General features: G+C 53.6%; 1 protein-coding gene across 4 annotated transcripts in view; it reads right to left on the minus strand.

The window, feature by feature from the left end:
• The window catches only part of CARD11 (caspase recruitment domain family member 11), a 74,025-nt gene that overhangs the window by 23,815 nt on the left and 37,631 nt on the right, over positions 1–12,579 (minus strand). For 3 of the 4 annotated variants that reach the window (XM_037137925.2, XM_037137923.2, XM_037137924.2), the window contains exons 2-5: positions 7,075–7,203; positions 3,455–3,667; positions 1,739–1,876; positions 456–781 (exon numbers count right to left, since the gene is read on the minus strand). In XM_037137925.2, the coding sequence (XP_036993820.2) occupies positions 456–781; positions 1,739–1,876; positions 3,455–3,667; positions 7,075–7,081 (684 nt within the window). In that variant the 5' untranslated portion in view covers positions 7,082–7,203. Of the gene's footprint in view, positions 1–455; positions 782–1,738; positions 1,877–3,454; positions 3,693–7,074; positions 7,204–12,579 lie in introns of all 4 variants that reach the window. The other variant, XM_037137926.2, reaches the window with a different exon arrangement.

The raw sequence follows: 12,579 nt of genomic DNA on the forward strand, positions 1-12,579 counted from the left end.
GGCTCCTCCACCTTCCCTCTTGCTGGCCTGGTCCACTGGCGGGGTGCCCCGTCTGCACATGCGTGTAGTGCAGCGGGGCCCCTGAGCATGAGGGAAGCCCCAGTGGGGGCATGTGCCCATGTCTGCACTTGCATGTGGTGGATCTGGACTCCTGAGCAGAAGGAAAGCTGCACTGGGTTCACAGGCGCCCGTCTGCCCATGGCCTGGGGACCAGGGTCCTTATCCTGTTGATGGAAGGCCCCCCTCCAGCCCCTGTCTGGTGTGTGCATGTGCACACACGTGAGAGGTGCAGATGGGCCCTGGACTTGCTCTAAGCTCCAGGGGGCAGGTGTGTGCATGCGCTCGGTGGGTCCGGGCCTCCCAGAGCGCATGTCCTCCACGCTCCGCCAGCCAGGTGCGGGGCTCAGGGGACACCTGCCTGCACCCGCCCGCCTGCCGGCCCCGGCGGCCCTCACCTCGAGTTGCAGGTCTCGGCTCCGGATGACCGCCATGTTCTTCTCTTCGCTGAGCTGGGCGTAGCGCATGGCCAGGTTGTAGTTGTCATCCTTCACCTTGACCAGCTCGTCGTTGTAGCCGTCGCGCTCCTCCTTCATCTTGTAGTACCGGTCCTGGAAGGTCAGCAGCTCCACCTGCGTCAGCGTCAGCTGCTTCTTCTCGTCCTCCAGCTGCCGAGACTTGGCCAGCAGCTCGCAGCGCTGCAGGTCCTTGGCTTTCATCTGCTGCTGCAGCTTGATGACCTCGTTCATGAGGAAGTGCGTGAGGCCCTCGTGGCCCTCCTCCACTGCGGGGGGGGGCAGGGGGGGTGAGGGTCAGGTCTGGGGCGGGGCACGCACACGCGCACACCTGTGCTCCTTCACCCAGCAGCTTCCTCCTGAGCCCTCCCCACCCTCGAGGCACCGGGACTCAGGGTGAGCAAAGCATCCTCGGTCCTGGTGGAGCTTATGGTCTGGTGAGGGAGACAGATGTGACGAAAGCAAACAGTCTCACACAAAAACACTGGCCGACGAGTGGATGCCTCAGTTACAGGTATAGGGGCGCCGGATGGGGCCTGGTGGGCAGACGCTAGGGGCTCCTGATAGTTCAGCTGAAAGGCTGTGTCAGAGGGAGCACTGCCAGGAAGGCGGAACACTGCCAAGGCGCCCTGGGAGGAGGGAGGGGCTTGGCCCATTTTGGGGAACGGAAGGCAGACCAAAGTGTCGGGAGCCTGAGCAGAGGCCCAGGGGCTGGTCCGCGGGAGTCCTGTGGGCTGCGTTAGAGACTGGGGTCTTCAGGCGGAGCCGTGGGAAGGCACTGAGAGGTTTCAAGTCCAGGGGGTTTGCAGGAGGCGGGGAGAAAGCTCGGGAGCACAGTGGGAGCTGGTGCCAAGGGCCGATGGGTCACAGGGGGTGGGGTTGGTGGGCGAGACAGAGAGAAGACTGACTAGAGGATATTGAGGAGGGAAAGTGAAGACAAGATGACCAAGGGCTCTGGCTTGGGGATGCTGGCGAGAGAGTAGGGGAGAACAAGAGCCAGAGGGCCGCAGCATGCTCACGGGGGGCTCCAGGAAGACCCCCTTCTCTCGGCTCTTGCCTCACTTTGCCCCTTTCATCATCAGGCAGTGTGAGGTGGCTGAATGTCCATGTGTGGCACGGGGCACTGTCCTAATGGCACAGGTTCATAACCTTAGAACTGTCCCACCGGTGGACACACACACACCTCCCCCCAGAGCCCGGATGCCCTGGACCACACAGCCACTCACCCACGATGGTGGAGAACCTCCGGGTGGGCTCCTTCCCGGTCACCAGCTTGTACAGTTCTGGGTAATAGAACTCCAGGCTCTCCAGGAAGACCACGTAGCCCCTTTGGCCCTTGGTGTGCAGGATGTCCAGCAATCGGCCTAGGGAAGAGGCCAAGGCCCTCCATGAGAAGACCCGAGTGTCACTGAACACAAATCTCCATGTCTAGTCTCATCCCGGACTCCTATCCCTCAACAAACTCCACGAGGACAGTGTCACCCCATGCTGTCACCCCTGAGTTGTAGCTCGGAGCCCAGATAACGCAAATCGAAGCGCCAGGCCCTCGGAGCAGAAATTCAGCGGGTGTCAGCTTCCTTGCTCTCAGAAATCGGTAGAACCAGGACAAATGGGGCTACGCCTCAGGAAACCCACAGTTTCAAAGAGCTTCCCAATGGACCAGGTTTTAAAATGAACCACACTGACATCAGCGCTCCCAGGATTGAAGGAGGCTCGAAGAGCGAGAGCCATTACGGGGTGAAATGTGGTTCGGCGGGATTCAGAGCGGAAAGACAAATATTTGCGTGGCGAGCTCGGAGAAGTCGTAGGAGGCAGGCCTGGCTCCCTGTTCTTCTCTGGGATTATCAGATGGTCTGGAAACATCTTTAACCTAAATGTAATTTGCCCAGCAGTTTTCTTTTCTACCCGACTGGTTCCACTTAATGTTTACATTTCCTGACTCTTCCTTAAACATTTTATTTTCAGACACTTCTTCCCCGGAGGCCCTCACACTCTGCCTTTTCCCCGGGACAGACGTAATGAGCGAGTTTCATCTTGTGTCAGCCGATCGCTCTGCGGCGCGGCTCTGAGCGCCGTGCGGAGAGGTGTGTGCCGTTCCAGCCGGGCTCGGTGGGAGAGTGTGCTGTGATTAGGGACGTCAGCCATGCACACAAAGGGGGGTCACAGCGGATGGGCTGCTTATCGCCGGTCACACAGTGGGAAAGGGATGCTCAGGCCTTTTAAGCTGAGCCACAGGAAGCTGTTTTACGCTGTGACCTGGTGCCCACACACAGAGACAAATACACAAACGTGTAAATACACACTTACATACAGAAAACCAGAATGAGCTTCACACACCGTTCGCATTACCTTCAACAGATGAGACAGAGGGTCACAGATCCCTAGGGCTGTCTGACCCCTTTGCAGAATAGCATTTTAAACAGATAACATGCACGGGATGACCAGGGGATCAGTTACAATCAAACGCAGTGACCCAATACTAAATTTACGATTCAGTAATAAAAGTGCTTCTTTACTTATGCAGTAAATAACACAATCTCTTGGCAAATCTAGTAACTACTAGATAAACTACCAATTTCGGGGAGACCTGAAACAGCGGTAATGTGATACAAAGATACCTGTGGTTTTTACTGGTGACCAAGTCACAGGCAGGCCTAATCACTTGATCCGCCGCCTACCCAGATTCATGACTGAGGGGACACTGCGTCTCAGGTTTGGTTAGTAGAATGAACGTCCTTTCTTCCTACCTAAGTTTGTGGACCCTCTCAGTTCTATATACAGAGCTTGGCGGGGGACAGGGCTGGACCGAGGTCCGTGGACTCCGGCTGGATACTGCGCGATGTGGAGACCCTTCACGCCGCTACTGCTACCTGGAGGGGCTCCCTGCAGCTGTCAGGAGAGGCAGCCCCGCCCCCCCGCTTCCGCGTGGCCCCTGAGGTTACCTGCCCGGTTGATCTTAGACGGCAGCATGGGCGCATTGAGGACCTCGTCCTCGTCCTGCTCGTCGATGACCTTGCACTGGCGCAGGTAGGGGGTGAGCTTGGCGGGGTTGATGTAGCGGCTCAGCATGTGCCGGTTGCACTCCACGTTCTCCCACAGCGCGTCCTCCTCGTCCTTCAGCGTCTCCATGTAGTCGTCCATCTTGGGCCCCGCTCCTGCGCACAGAAGCCCGGGGCGTCACTGGGAGCCCCCCCGGGGCGGTTTCAGGGAGGTGGTCTCAGAGAGGTGGCCTCAAGCTCCCGTCCGGTTAAAAAAGCGTAGCAGAGAAAGCCCAGATAGTACTCATTCCATATCTGTCTAATATTCTTAATTCTTTAATTGATGCTTATGTGTTAAAAGTGTAAGTCTAGAAAGCAGTAATGATATCCATATACAAAATAATACCCTGAGCTATGATCATTGGTTTTGTTCCTAAATATAAATAAATTAAAAATTGAATTGAAACATGAAAATGAAAGATTTTTTCCCTCCTGGAAGTTTGGACCAAAAATGTAGGTGAGCATTATACACGGGAGAGTACTGCACCCAGCTGACACAGTGTGATGGAGTTGTACCCACTGAGGAGGGGCAGGCGCCCACCGCAGGCGTGCCGGGGTCGGGGGGGCAAGAGCAGGCGACCGTCGCTGGGACGGAGAAGGACGTGTGGGCTGTGACGGTTACAGTAGCTCCGCCGACCCCGTGCCTCACACACCACGGCTGTGAAGCTGCTCTTGCCCAGCCCCGCGGATACTCTTTTGTGTACTTGCCAACCACAAACAATGAACGGAGAAGCCATAGCATTAAAAAAAAAAAATACACAGGGAGAGAAAATGTGGCAGTTGGAGTGCATTCCTCCAACCCACGTTTTCACACCTCGTTAAGAATTTACCTTCCCAAGTTCAATGTGCGCCGTCACTTACTTATTTTTGACAATTTCATACCCATGATGCCTCGTGGGAGGCTTCCTCGTTTCCTTCTTCGGCTCGCTTTTTTCTACGTTTGTTTTTTTTTTTTGAGATGCATTTAGGTCGATACACGTGAATTCAATCTGTTCACTTGACAACAGCTCTTGGGAGATGTAATTTACGTATCAGACCGTTCCCCCTTCTAACGTGTACAGTGCAAGGTCTGTGGTGTGGTCACCGAGCTGCCCAGCGACCACCCCGATTAACTGCAGAACATTCGCATCACCACCCAAGGGCCCCCCGTGCCCTTTCGTGGTGTCTCCTGTCCCCTCCAGGTCTCAGCCCTCCGGCCGCAGGCAGCCACGGGTCCCCTTCCTACAGAACCGCCATTCCCGCACCCTTCACACACAGCAAGGCCTCCATCAACACTGTCCGTGAGGACAACACTGTCCTCAGGTGTCCGGGAGACAGGCTCTGGATCTCAAGGGCTTGACTGACATCTAACTGTTGCCCAGACTCCACTGTGAAAATCCACCGACATCATCTACCCGCTTCCCCCGATTTTTTACTCGAGCATTCAGCACTGTTTCTAGTAGGAAAAAACAGGAAATCCTGGTCACCGAGCAGCAGGTAGGCCACCGTTCTTCTGTCTTCTGGGCCCCGAGGAATATTTTAAAGGGATGTCGTGGGTGAAAATGCTCCCAAGACACGTTTATTTTTAAAGGGAATTTCAGCATGCAGACATTAGTTTTAGAAAAACACGCCTGGGCTCTGCCCTGGTTCCTGGCACAGCGTTCTTAGTGCTCACGGAAGCTCCGCATGGTATGAGCGTGTCTTCTGTGCAATAACAAGACGACTCTTTGCTGAGGGAGCTTCCAGATGAGTGGCCTGGGAAGCCAAGCACGTGATCGGAGTCGACTTTCAGTCCCACTCCCGACCTCTGGGGAGGGGAGAGAGGCTAGAGATGGAGTTCAGCCATCGGTGGCCAGTGATTTCATCCATCACGCCCATGTCAAGAAACCTCAGTCAGACCCCCTAAACGGCGGGGTTTGGGGAGCTTCCAAGTTGGTGAGTACATGCACCTGCTTGGAGGGGGGACCTCCACTCCCTGGGGACAGAGGCTCCCGCACTCGGGACCCTTCAGACCTTGTTCCACTTAACTGCCCACGTGGCTTTTCCTTTATATCCTTTAAACGAAGGCACAACGAAAAGTGTGGTGTTCTGCTGAGTTGTGTGAATCATTCCAGCAAGTTACGGAACCTGCCTAGGGGCTGTGAGAATACTGATTCATAGCCCCACAGGGAGAGCATGGGTGGTCCCGGGGACATGGCAATGGCAGGGGGCGCAGGCTAGTGGAGATTCGGATGGAAGCCAGGCCTCGGGCTGTAGGTCCGCTGACCCCTCACCTGCCTCCTCCACTCCCCCTCTCAGCAGGCCACAGCGCTAACATCTCCTTTGCCCCAGATAAACCCTGCTGACCGGCCCAAGGAGGACCAGCCCACGCGCTGGGCTGCACCTTTGCCCAGGGATTCAAATGGGTTGGGACAGGGGCTGGGGGTGAGTCGTGGGTTGCTGAGCTGGAGACTGGCATCTGGACGGCGAGGGGGTTGCCAGAGCTGGTCGACGCCTGGGAGGTGGGGGGAGGCAGGGACGCTGGTCGGCTGGGTGAGGTTGTGTGAGAGACCCCAAGGGTCTGCGGGAAGGGGCAGGGTTGTCCCCCTGGGTCTCTACCTCCAGTTCCCGGCCCCGTAAGCCTTGGCCACACATCGGCCCTGGTCCTAGCACTTGGCGCCTGGTTCTCGCTGTTGACCTTCAGTTACCTCCCGGTTAATCTGAGCTGTTTGGTCGGATCCTTTGCTACAGGTGACCAATTGGCTGTGAGGATTAGCTGTTTCGGGCAACAGCTGATTTAAAGTGCTTAAAAGTGAGGCTTTCGTTCCATTCAGTCCAGCAGACTTTGCACAGATAAATGACCTGGTTTCACAGACAGGCTCCATCCCCCACGAGCCCTTTCAAAACCACGGTGCCGCCACCTGGGAGGCTTGGGGGTCTGTGGTTCGCACCAGGCAGATGCACCCGCCTCTGGCGCTCACTCTGGCAGTGAGCACACCGCTCACTTGCGCTCACAGGGAAAATGTACCCACCTTTGTTACTCCCAAAGCAGCGACATTCATGTTGGATGGTCCTTCCTCCCCCCGGCCTTAACCGGAGCTGGTGGCAATCCTACCCCACCCTTGGCATGGTCTGGCGTGGTCTTGGGTCAAACCCTGGGCCATACTGGTCTTTTATAAACAGCAGCAAAAGCGAGTTCAAGGTTCTGGGCTGGGCCTTGCAGGCAGGGCCATTTGCTCACCTCTTCACAGGACAAGGTGACAAACTGCCCAGGGACACACTCCATGGGAGCTGCTGGTGTCGCTTGTCACATGTTCATTCAAAACATCCACCATGTGGCTCCCTACTGCTGATATCATAAAGTTCCAAATCCTCACCCTGACCCCAAGGCCCCATGTGGCTCGCCTCCTGCCAGCGCCCACGGTCTCACCCGGACTGTGCCCCAGTGTGCTGGCCTTCTCTGACTGTCCACTGAGTGCCCGCTGCTGGGACCTCCCCTGGCTGCCACGTCTCAGGCAAACTCACTCGACCTGTGTTTGGCGTGAAGGAGGGGCGAGGTGACGTACCTGGCATGTAGTCAGCACTCAAGATGGCAGCTCTCCCGTTACCGAGGTCTGGGCATCACGCCTCCTGGCTGGGGTCCGTCCTTCCCTGAGCCGGTCTCCTCCTAGACCGGGGGTGGTGGTGGCCGGGATCTGGAGAAGGAAAGATGATCTGACTGGTGCAGAGGTGGGGGGTAGGAGAGCCAGGGGGCCCTTCAAGGGACACAGTGACCCTGAGGATTGAGTCTCTCTGCAAAATAGTGACGCGTATGGTGGACTGAGCCCGGCAGCTGTTGGGGGGAAGGGCCTTGGTTCCAGGTCCAAGACCTCTGGGACTGAGAGAAGGGCAAAGGTCCCCTTAGGGGCCTTCACGGGAGGAGGACCTCTCCCTGCAGCACCAGGAGGAGCATGCGCCGAGAGGAGACATTCTAATCAGCACCTAATGCGCAAGGTCAAAGGCAGCAACCACATCCTGAGGACAGAAGGAAGAGCTCCCCTTGCTGAGAACTGTGTCTTCAGGCCCTGGTTTGCCTCAGGTTCGGTCAGGAACGCACCACAGCCCACTCGGCGATTTCCCCGAGGCGGCGTGGCTACGGTGCCCGACTGGACACCCGGCTCCGTGGCTCCAGGCGCTTGGCGGGGTTGCGGGCTCCCGGGGAAGGACTGCTCTCCTCTGGAGAAGGGGCGGCTGGGGAGGGGCAGGTGAGGCTCAAACCTGGCAAGGTGAGGCTGGGCCTGACACCTGTCCTGACAGCTGCGGAGTCCCTGTGCTGGGGGCCTTAGGCAGGTGCTCCTCCACGGGGACCCTGGGACGCCACTGTTTAAACAGGACCTTGATTTGGGCTTTGAGGATTAATCGCAGGGGACACCAGCACCCCCAGAGCTCACGGCAACTGTTCTGGTTGGGTGTCAGCTTGGATCAGAGTGAGCTGTCACAGGCCCTCGCCCCGGGAAGAGGCAATGACACGCTTCTCTGGAGGTCACCGTCTCCTTGGTGTCCCCACGGCCTCCCTGCACTCGGCTGGGATGCAGCAGCCACCCGCTGTGGGCGCCTCGGGGAGGGCTGGGGGCTGGTGTCCAGGGCCAAGTGCCCAGCCCATAGCAGCAGAGCTGTCCTGGGCAAAGGCGAAGGGAAATAATACTTTCCTACATCTGCATTTTTTAAAAAAGAGGGAACATGTGTTTCTTTCACAATCAGAAGAAAAGGCTTTTGAAAATGTGTCTGTGAGAGAGGCTTGAATTGCGGCAGAGAAGAGAGGGGCTTGTGGGGGTTGGCACCACCCCCTGACATGCCGACACGGCTGGGAAACCTGGGGCCCAGGATGGCCAGGCACGAGGCCCCGGAATCTCTGCCCTCGGAATTTTGATTACACCCCCAAGAACTTGAGGTCGGGAAAAATGTGCAGGCTCTGCCTCCCGAGAAGCTGACCGACAGGTATTTACCGGTCAGCCGGCTGGAACCGCGTCCCTGGTGCTCACAGAGCCTGTGCGTGTTCCAGGCACCTTGCTAAGCACAACTGACGAAGCTCTAGGGCTGTCTGAGATACGTGGCAATCTTCCGATGGCTTCTGGCATCCCCGCCGCCTAGGAAACCAAGCCTGGCAGGCAGCCAAGTCTCAGCACTAGCTGGAAGAAGGCGGGATTGGGACCCACGCTTCTCCGACTTCCTCTTAATCATTCCCATACAGATCCTTGAATCGCCTTTTTTAAAAAACAGCCTGTCTTTTAACTCTCTAATCAGAACGGGTAGGCACAGAACTCCCCGAGACATCACTTCCACGCGCAAGCTTAAGACAGAGGCAAAACCAAGTTCTAACATGGCAGATATTGGCTCAGGGTTAAAAAGAACTATAGCGTCTCAAACTAGGAATTGATCGCTCAGTGAGTGATTTGTGTGGGGCCCGGGCACCATCGGGAGGCCCATCCATCCTGCGAGAGGGGCGTGAGCTGACACACAGAACTGGTCCATGCTGCCTCGGCCACCCCCACTGGAGGACAAAGATCCTCACGTGATGTTTGAGGACAGTCACCATGAGAAAGGAAGAGACTCAGGGAGTGCAAGGAACTGCAGCGAGCATGTGGGGGTAAGGTAAGACTTCAGAAATCACAGTTTGAGAATTAAAATCCATTAAGGGGTTAGATAAGACATTGCATCTATAAAATAACACTGGAAAAAGGGAACAGAGAATGAATTCTTGGCAATTAAAACAAGGGAGCAGAAATTTATCATTAATAAGAAGGTTTGGAAGATGAAGTTGAAGCAATCGTTCAAAAAGCTAATAAAAAGTTAAGAGAAGGAAGATAAGGGGGGGTGAGGTTGACTCAGAAAGTCTAATATCCAACAAATAGAAACCTTAGAAAGAACTTCTGCCAAGATGGAGGCAAAGGTGGAGACGCCGTGCTTTCTCACACAACCAAGTTTAGAGACAACAAAATATTAGCAGCAGAAAACACAGCCAGAACACAGAAAATTGAACTTTTCGGAAGTCTGATAACAACAAATTCTTCAGCCTGACAGGTAAGAGGGGCAAAGCCAGCAGCTGGTGGAGCGGGATTGCACAGGAAAACTCGGTCAGACGGACTCAGGTGCGCGGATCCCAGGCGTGGGGTTGCAACAGGTGGACACCTGAGCAACCTAGTGAGCGTGACCCAGTGAGCGACCAGCAGATCCGGCAAGGGTGAAGGGCAGCGGGTCGACTGTGCTGGCGCATTCCTGTGCAGACAGACTGGTGAGGGAGTGGGTAGTGAGATGGGACCGAGCGGGTCCCAGCGACGGAGGTAGCAGAGACTGCCGCCATTTCCCAGCTCTGACCCTGCCCCCACATACAGCATCACAACCTAGCGGTCTGAGCGGCCCTGCACTGGTGAACATCTAAGGCTTGGCTCCTCACCCAGCAGCGGGAAGCAGGAGAGGGGGACGCCATTTCCCCACTCTGACCCCGCCCCCATTTACAGTCACAAGCCAGCGACCCCGCCCCTAAGGCTCCGCTCCTCATACTTAATGGGTGGGAACAGACCAAAAATGGCTGGAGAAGATCTCAAAGCCCCAGAGCCCATAAATCTAAGTGACAAAGAAATAGCAAAACTTTCAGATGCACAGTTCAAAACACTGGTGATCAGGATGCTCACAGAACTGGTTGATTTTAGTCACAAATTAGAGGAACATATGAAGGCTAAACTAATTGAAATGAATGGCAATGCACAGGAAACCAATAGTAATGGAAAGGAAACTGGGACTCAAATCAAAGGAGTGGACCAGAAGGGGGATAAAAATGACCAACCAGAAAAGAATGAAGAAACAAGAATTCAAAAAAATGAGGAGAGACTTAGGAACCTCCAGGACGTCTTTAAATGCTCCAACATCCAAATTATAGGGGTACCAGAAGGGGGAAAGGAACAGCCACCAGTGGAAAACTTATTTGAACAAATAATAAAACAAAATTTCCCCAATCTGGCAAAGGCAATAGACTTCCAGGAAATCCAGGAAGCTCAGAGAGTCCCAAAGAAGTTGGACCCAAGAAGAAACACACCAAGGCACATCATCATTACATTAGCCAAGATTAAAATAAAAGAGAGAATCCTAGAAGCAGCAAGAGCTAAGGGGACAGTCACCTACAAAGGAGTCCCCATCAGACTGTCAGCTGATATCTCAAAAGAGACCTTACAGGCAAGAAGGGGCTGGAAAGAAGTATTCCAAGTCATGAAATCCAAAGACCTACAACCAAGATTGCTCTATCCAGCAAAACTTTAATTTAGAATGGAAGGGCAGATAAAGCGCTTCTCAGATAAGATGAAATTCAAGAAGTTCATCATCACCAAGCCCTTATTATATGAAATACTAAAGGGACTTATCAAAGAAAAATAAGATAAAAAATATGAACAGTGAAAGGACAGCAAACACACAGTTATTAACAACCACATCTAAAACAAAAGCAAGCTAAAAGGACAGCTAGATCAGGAGCAGAACCATAGAAATGAAGATCTCATGGAGGGTTAGCAACAGGGGAGTGGGAGGAGGAGAAGGGGGAGAAGGTACAGAAAATAAGTAGCATAGATGGTAGGTAGAAAATAGATAGGGGGAGGGCAAGAATAGTATGGGAAATATAGAATCCAAAGAACTTGAGACACATGGTCATAAACTAAAGGGGGGGAATGGTAGGGGTGGGGTGGTGCAGGGTGGAGGGAAATGAAGGGGGGAATAGAACAACTGTAATGGCATAATCAATAAAATAAAAATTAAAAAAAGAAAAAAAAAGAAACCTTAGAAAGAGATCACAGAGGTTATATTTCCTTTCCTGTATGTCTTTTGAGGATATAATATAAATTAAGAGGTAAAATTATCAGAGAAATAATATTAGAGGATTCTCCAGATGTAAGAATGTGAATCTTCCGATACAATGAGTCTCTGAGCACTCGATACAATCAGTGGGAAAGACCCTTCTCAGAACATCATTATGAAATTTCAGGCCACCCGTGGATAAGAGACCCTGGAAGCTTCAGAGAGAAAGCACCAGGTCACCTGCAAAGGACTGGAAGTCAGTGTGGCCTCTGGCTTTTCAGCAGCAACACCAGATCCTTGGAGGCCGTGAGGTGATACCTTCACATTTTTTATGAAAAATCCTTTAAACCCAGACTAGTAAACCCACCGGAACTATTACGTGTGGAAATAAATACAATATCATTTTCAGAAAGGCAAGCATTCTAAACATTGGCTTCCTGGCAGCCTTTCTTAGGAAGCTACTTGAGGATGCGCTCCAGCGAAAGGAGGGAATCAAACAATCAAGAGGAAGGTACGGAGCCCAGGAAACAAGGACTCTAAGGGGACGAAGTGTCAGGAAAGTTCCAGGATGAGAGGGAAGCAGCAGAAAGCAGCTGCAAGCTCATGGCAGGAGCATCGAGGGCCCGCTAGAGGGAGGCTGCCGGGTGAGAACACAGAATGATTATCTCGTGTGTTTGATAATGTAGGAAATAATATTGTTAAGCAAAGGGCAGGTCTGAGGGTCAGAGGGAAAAAAAGTAAGGACAGGCACGTAAAAAAATCTTAGCAAATGAAAAGAAAAAGAAAGGCAATATTAACTCCAGGAAAGAATAAAAAGAAAAGAAACGTAACTACAGCACGCAACTTGCCTCAATATAAACATTTACCTAGTTGCAAAAATGTAACACAGTCCTGGCCGGTGTGGCTTAGTTGGTTGGAGCATCATCCCATACACTGCAAGGTCGCGGGTTCGATTCCTGGTCAGGGCACAGGCCTAGGTTGCAGGTTTGGTCCCCAGTTGGGGCATGTGTAGGAGGCAACCCATCGATGTTTTTCATGATGGTGCTTCTCTCCCTCTCTTCCCCCCCTCTATAGATCAACGGGAGTGTCCTTGAGTGAGGATTAGAAAAATGCACTGGGGGAATGGAGGAGGGGAGAGCATGCAGTGGGGTGTAGGAGACAGCAATATTCTCTTCCACCTGGTGGCGTGCCGACAGTGTGTTAGAACAGGCGTGTTGACACGTGTCAATGCAAGCCTGCCACTTAGGAGT

Source organism: Artibeus jamaicensis, unplaced genomic scaffold (genome assembly GCF_021234435.1).
Source record: "Artibeus jamaicensis isolate MK-2021 breed Jamaican fruit bat unplaced genomic scaffold, CSHL_Jam_final scaffold_3151, whole genome shotgun sequence".
In the NCBI taxonomy this organism is placed as follows: Eukaryota; Metazoa; Chordata; class Mammalia; order Chiroptera; family Phyllostomidae; genus Artibeus; species Artibeus jamaicensis.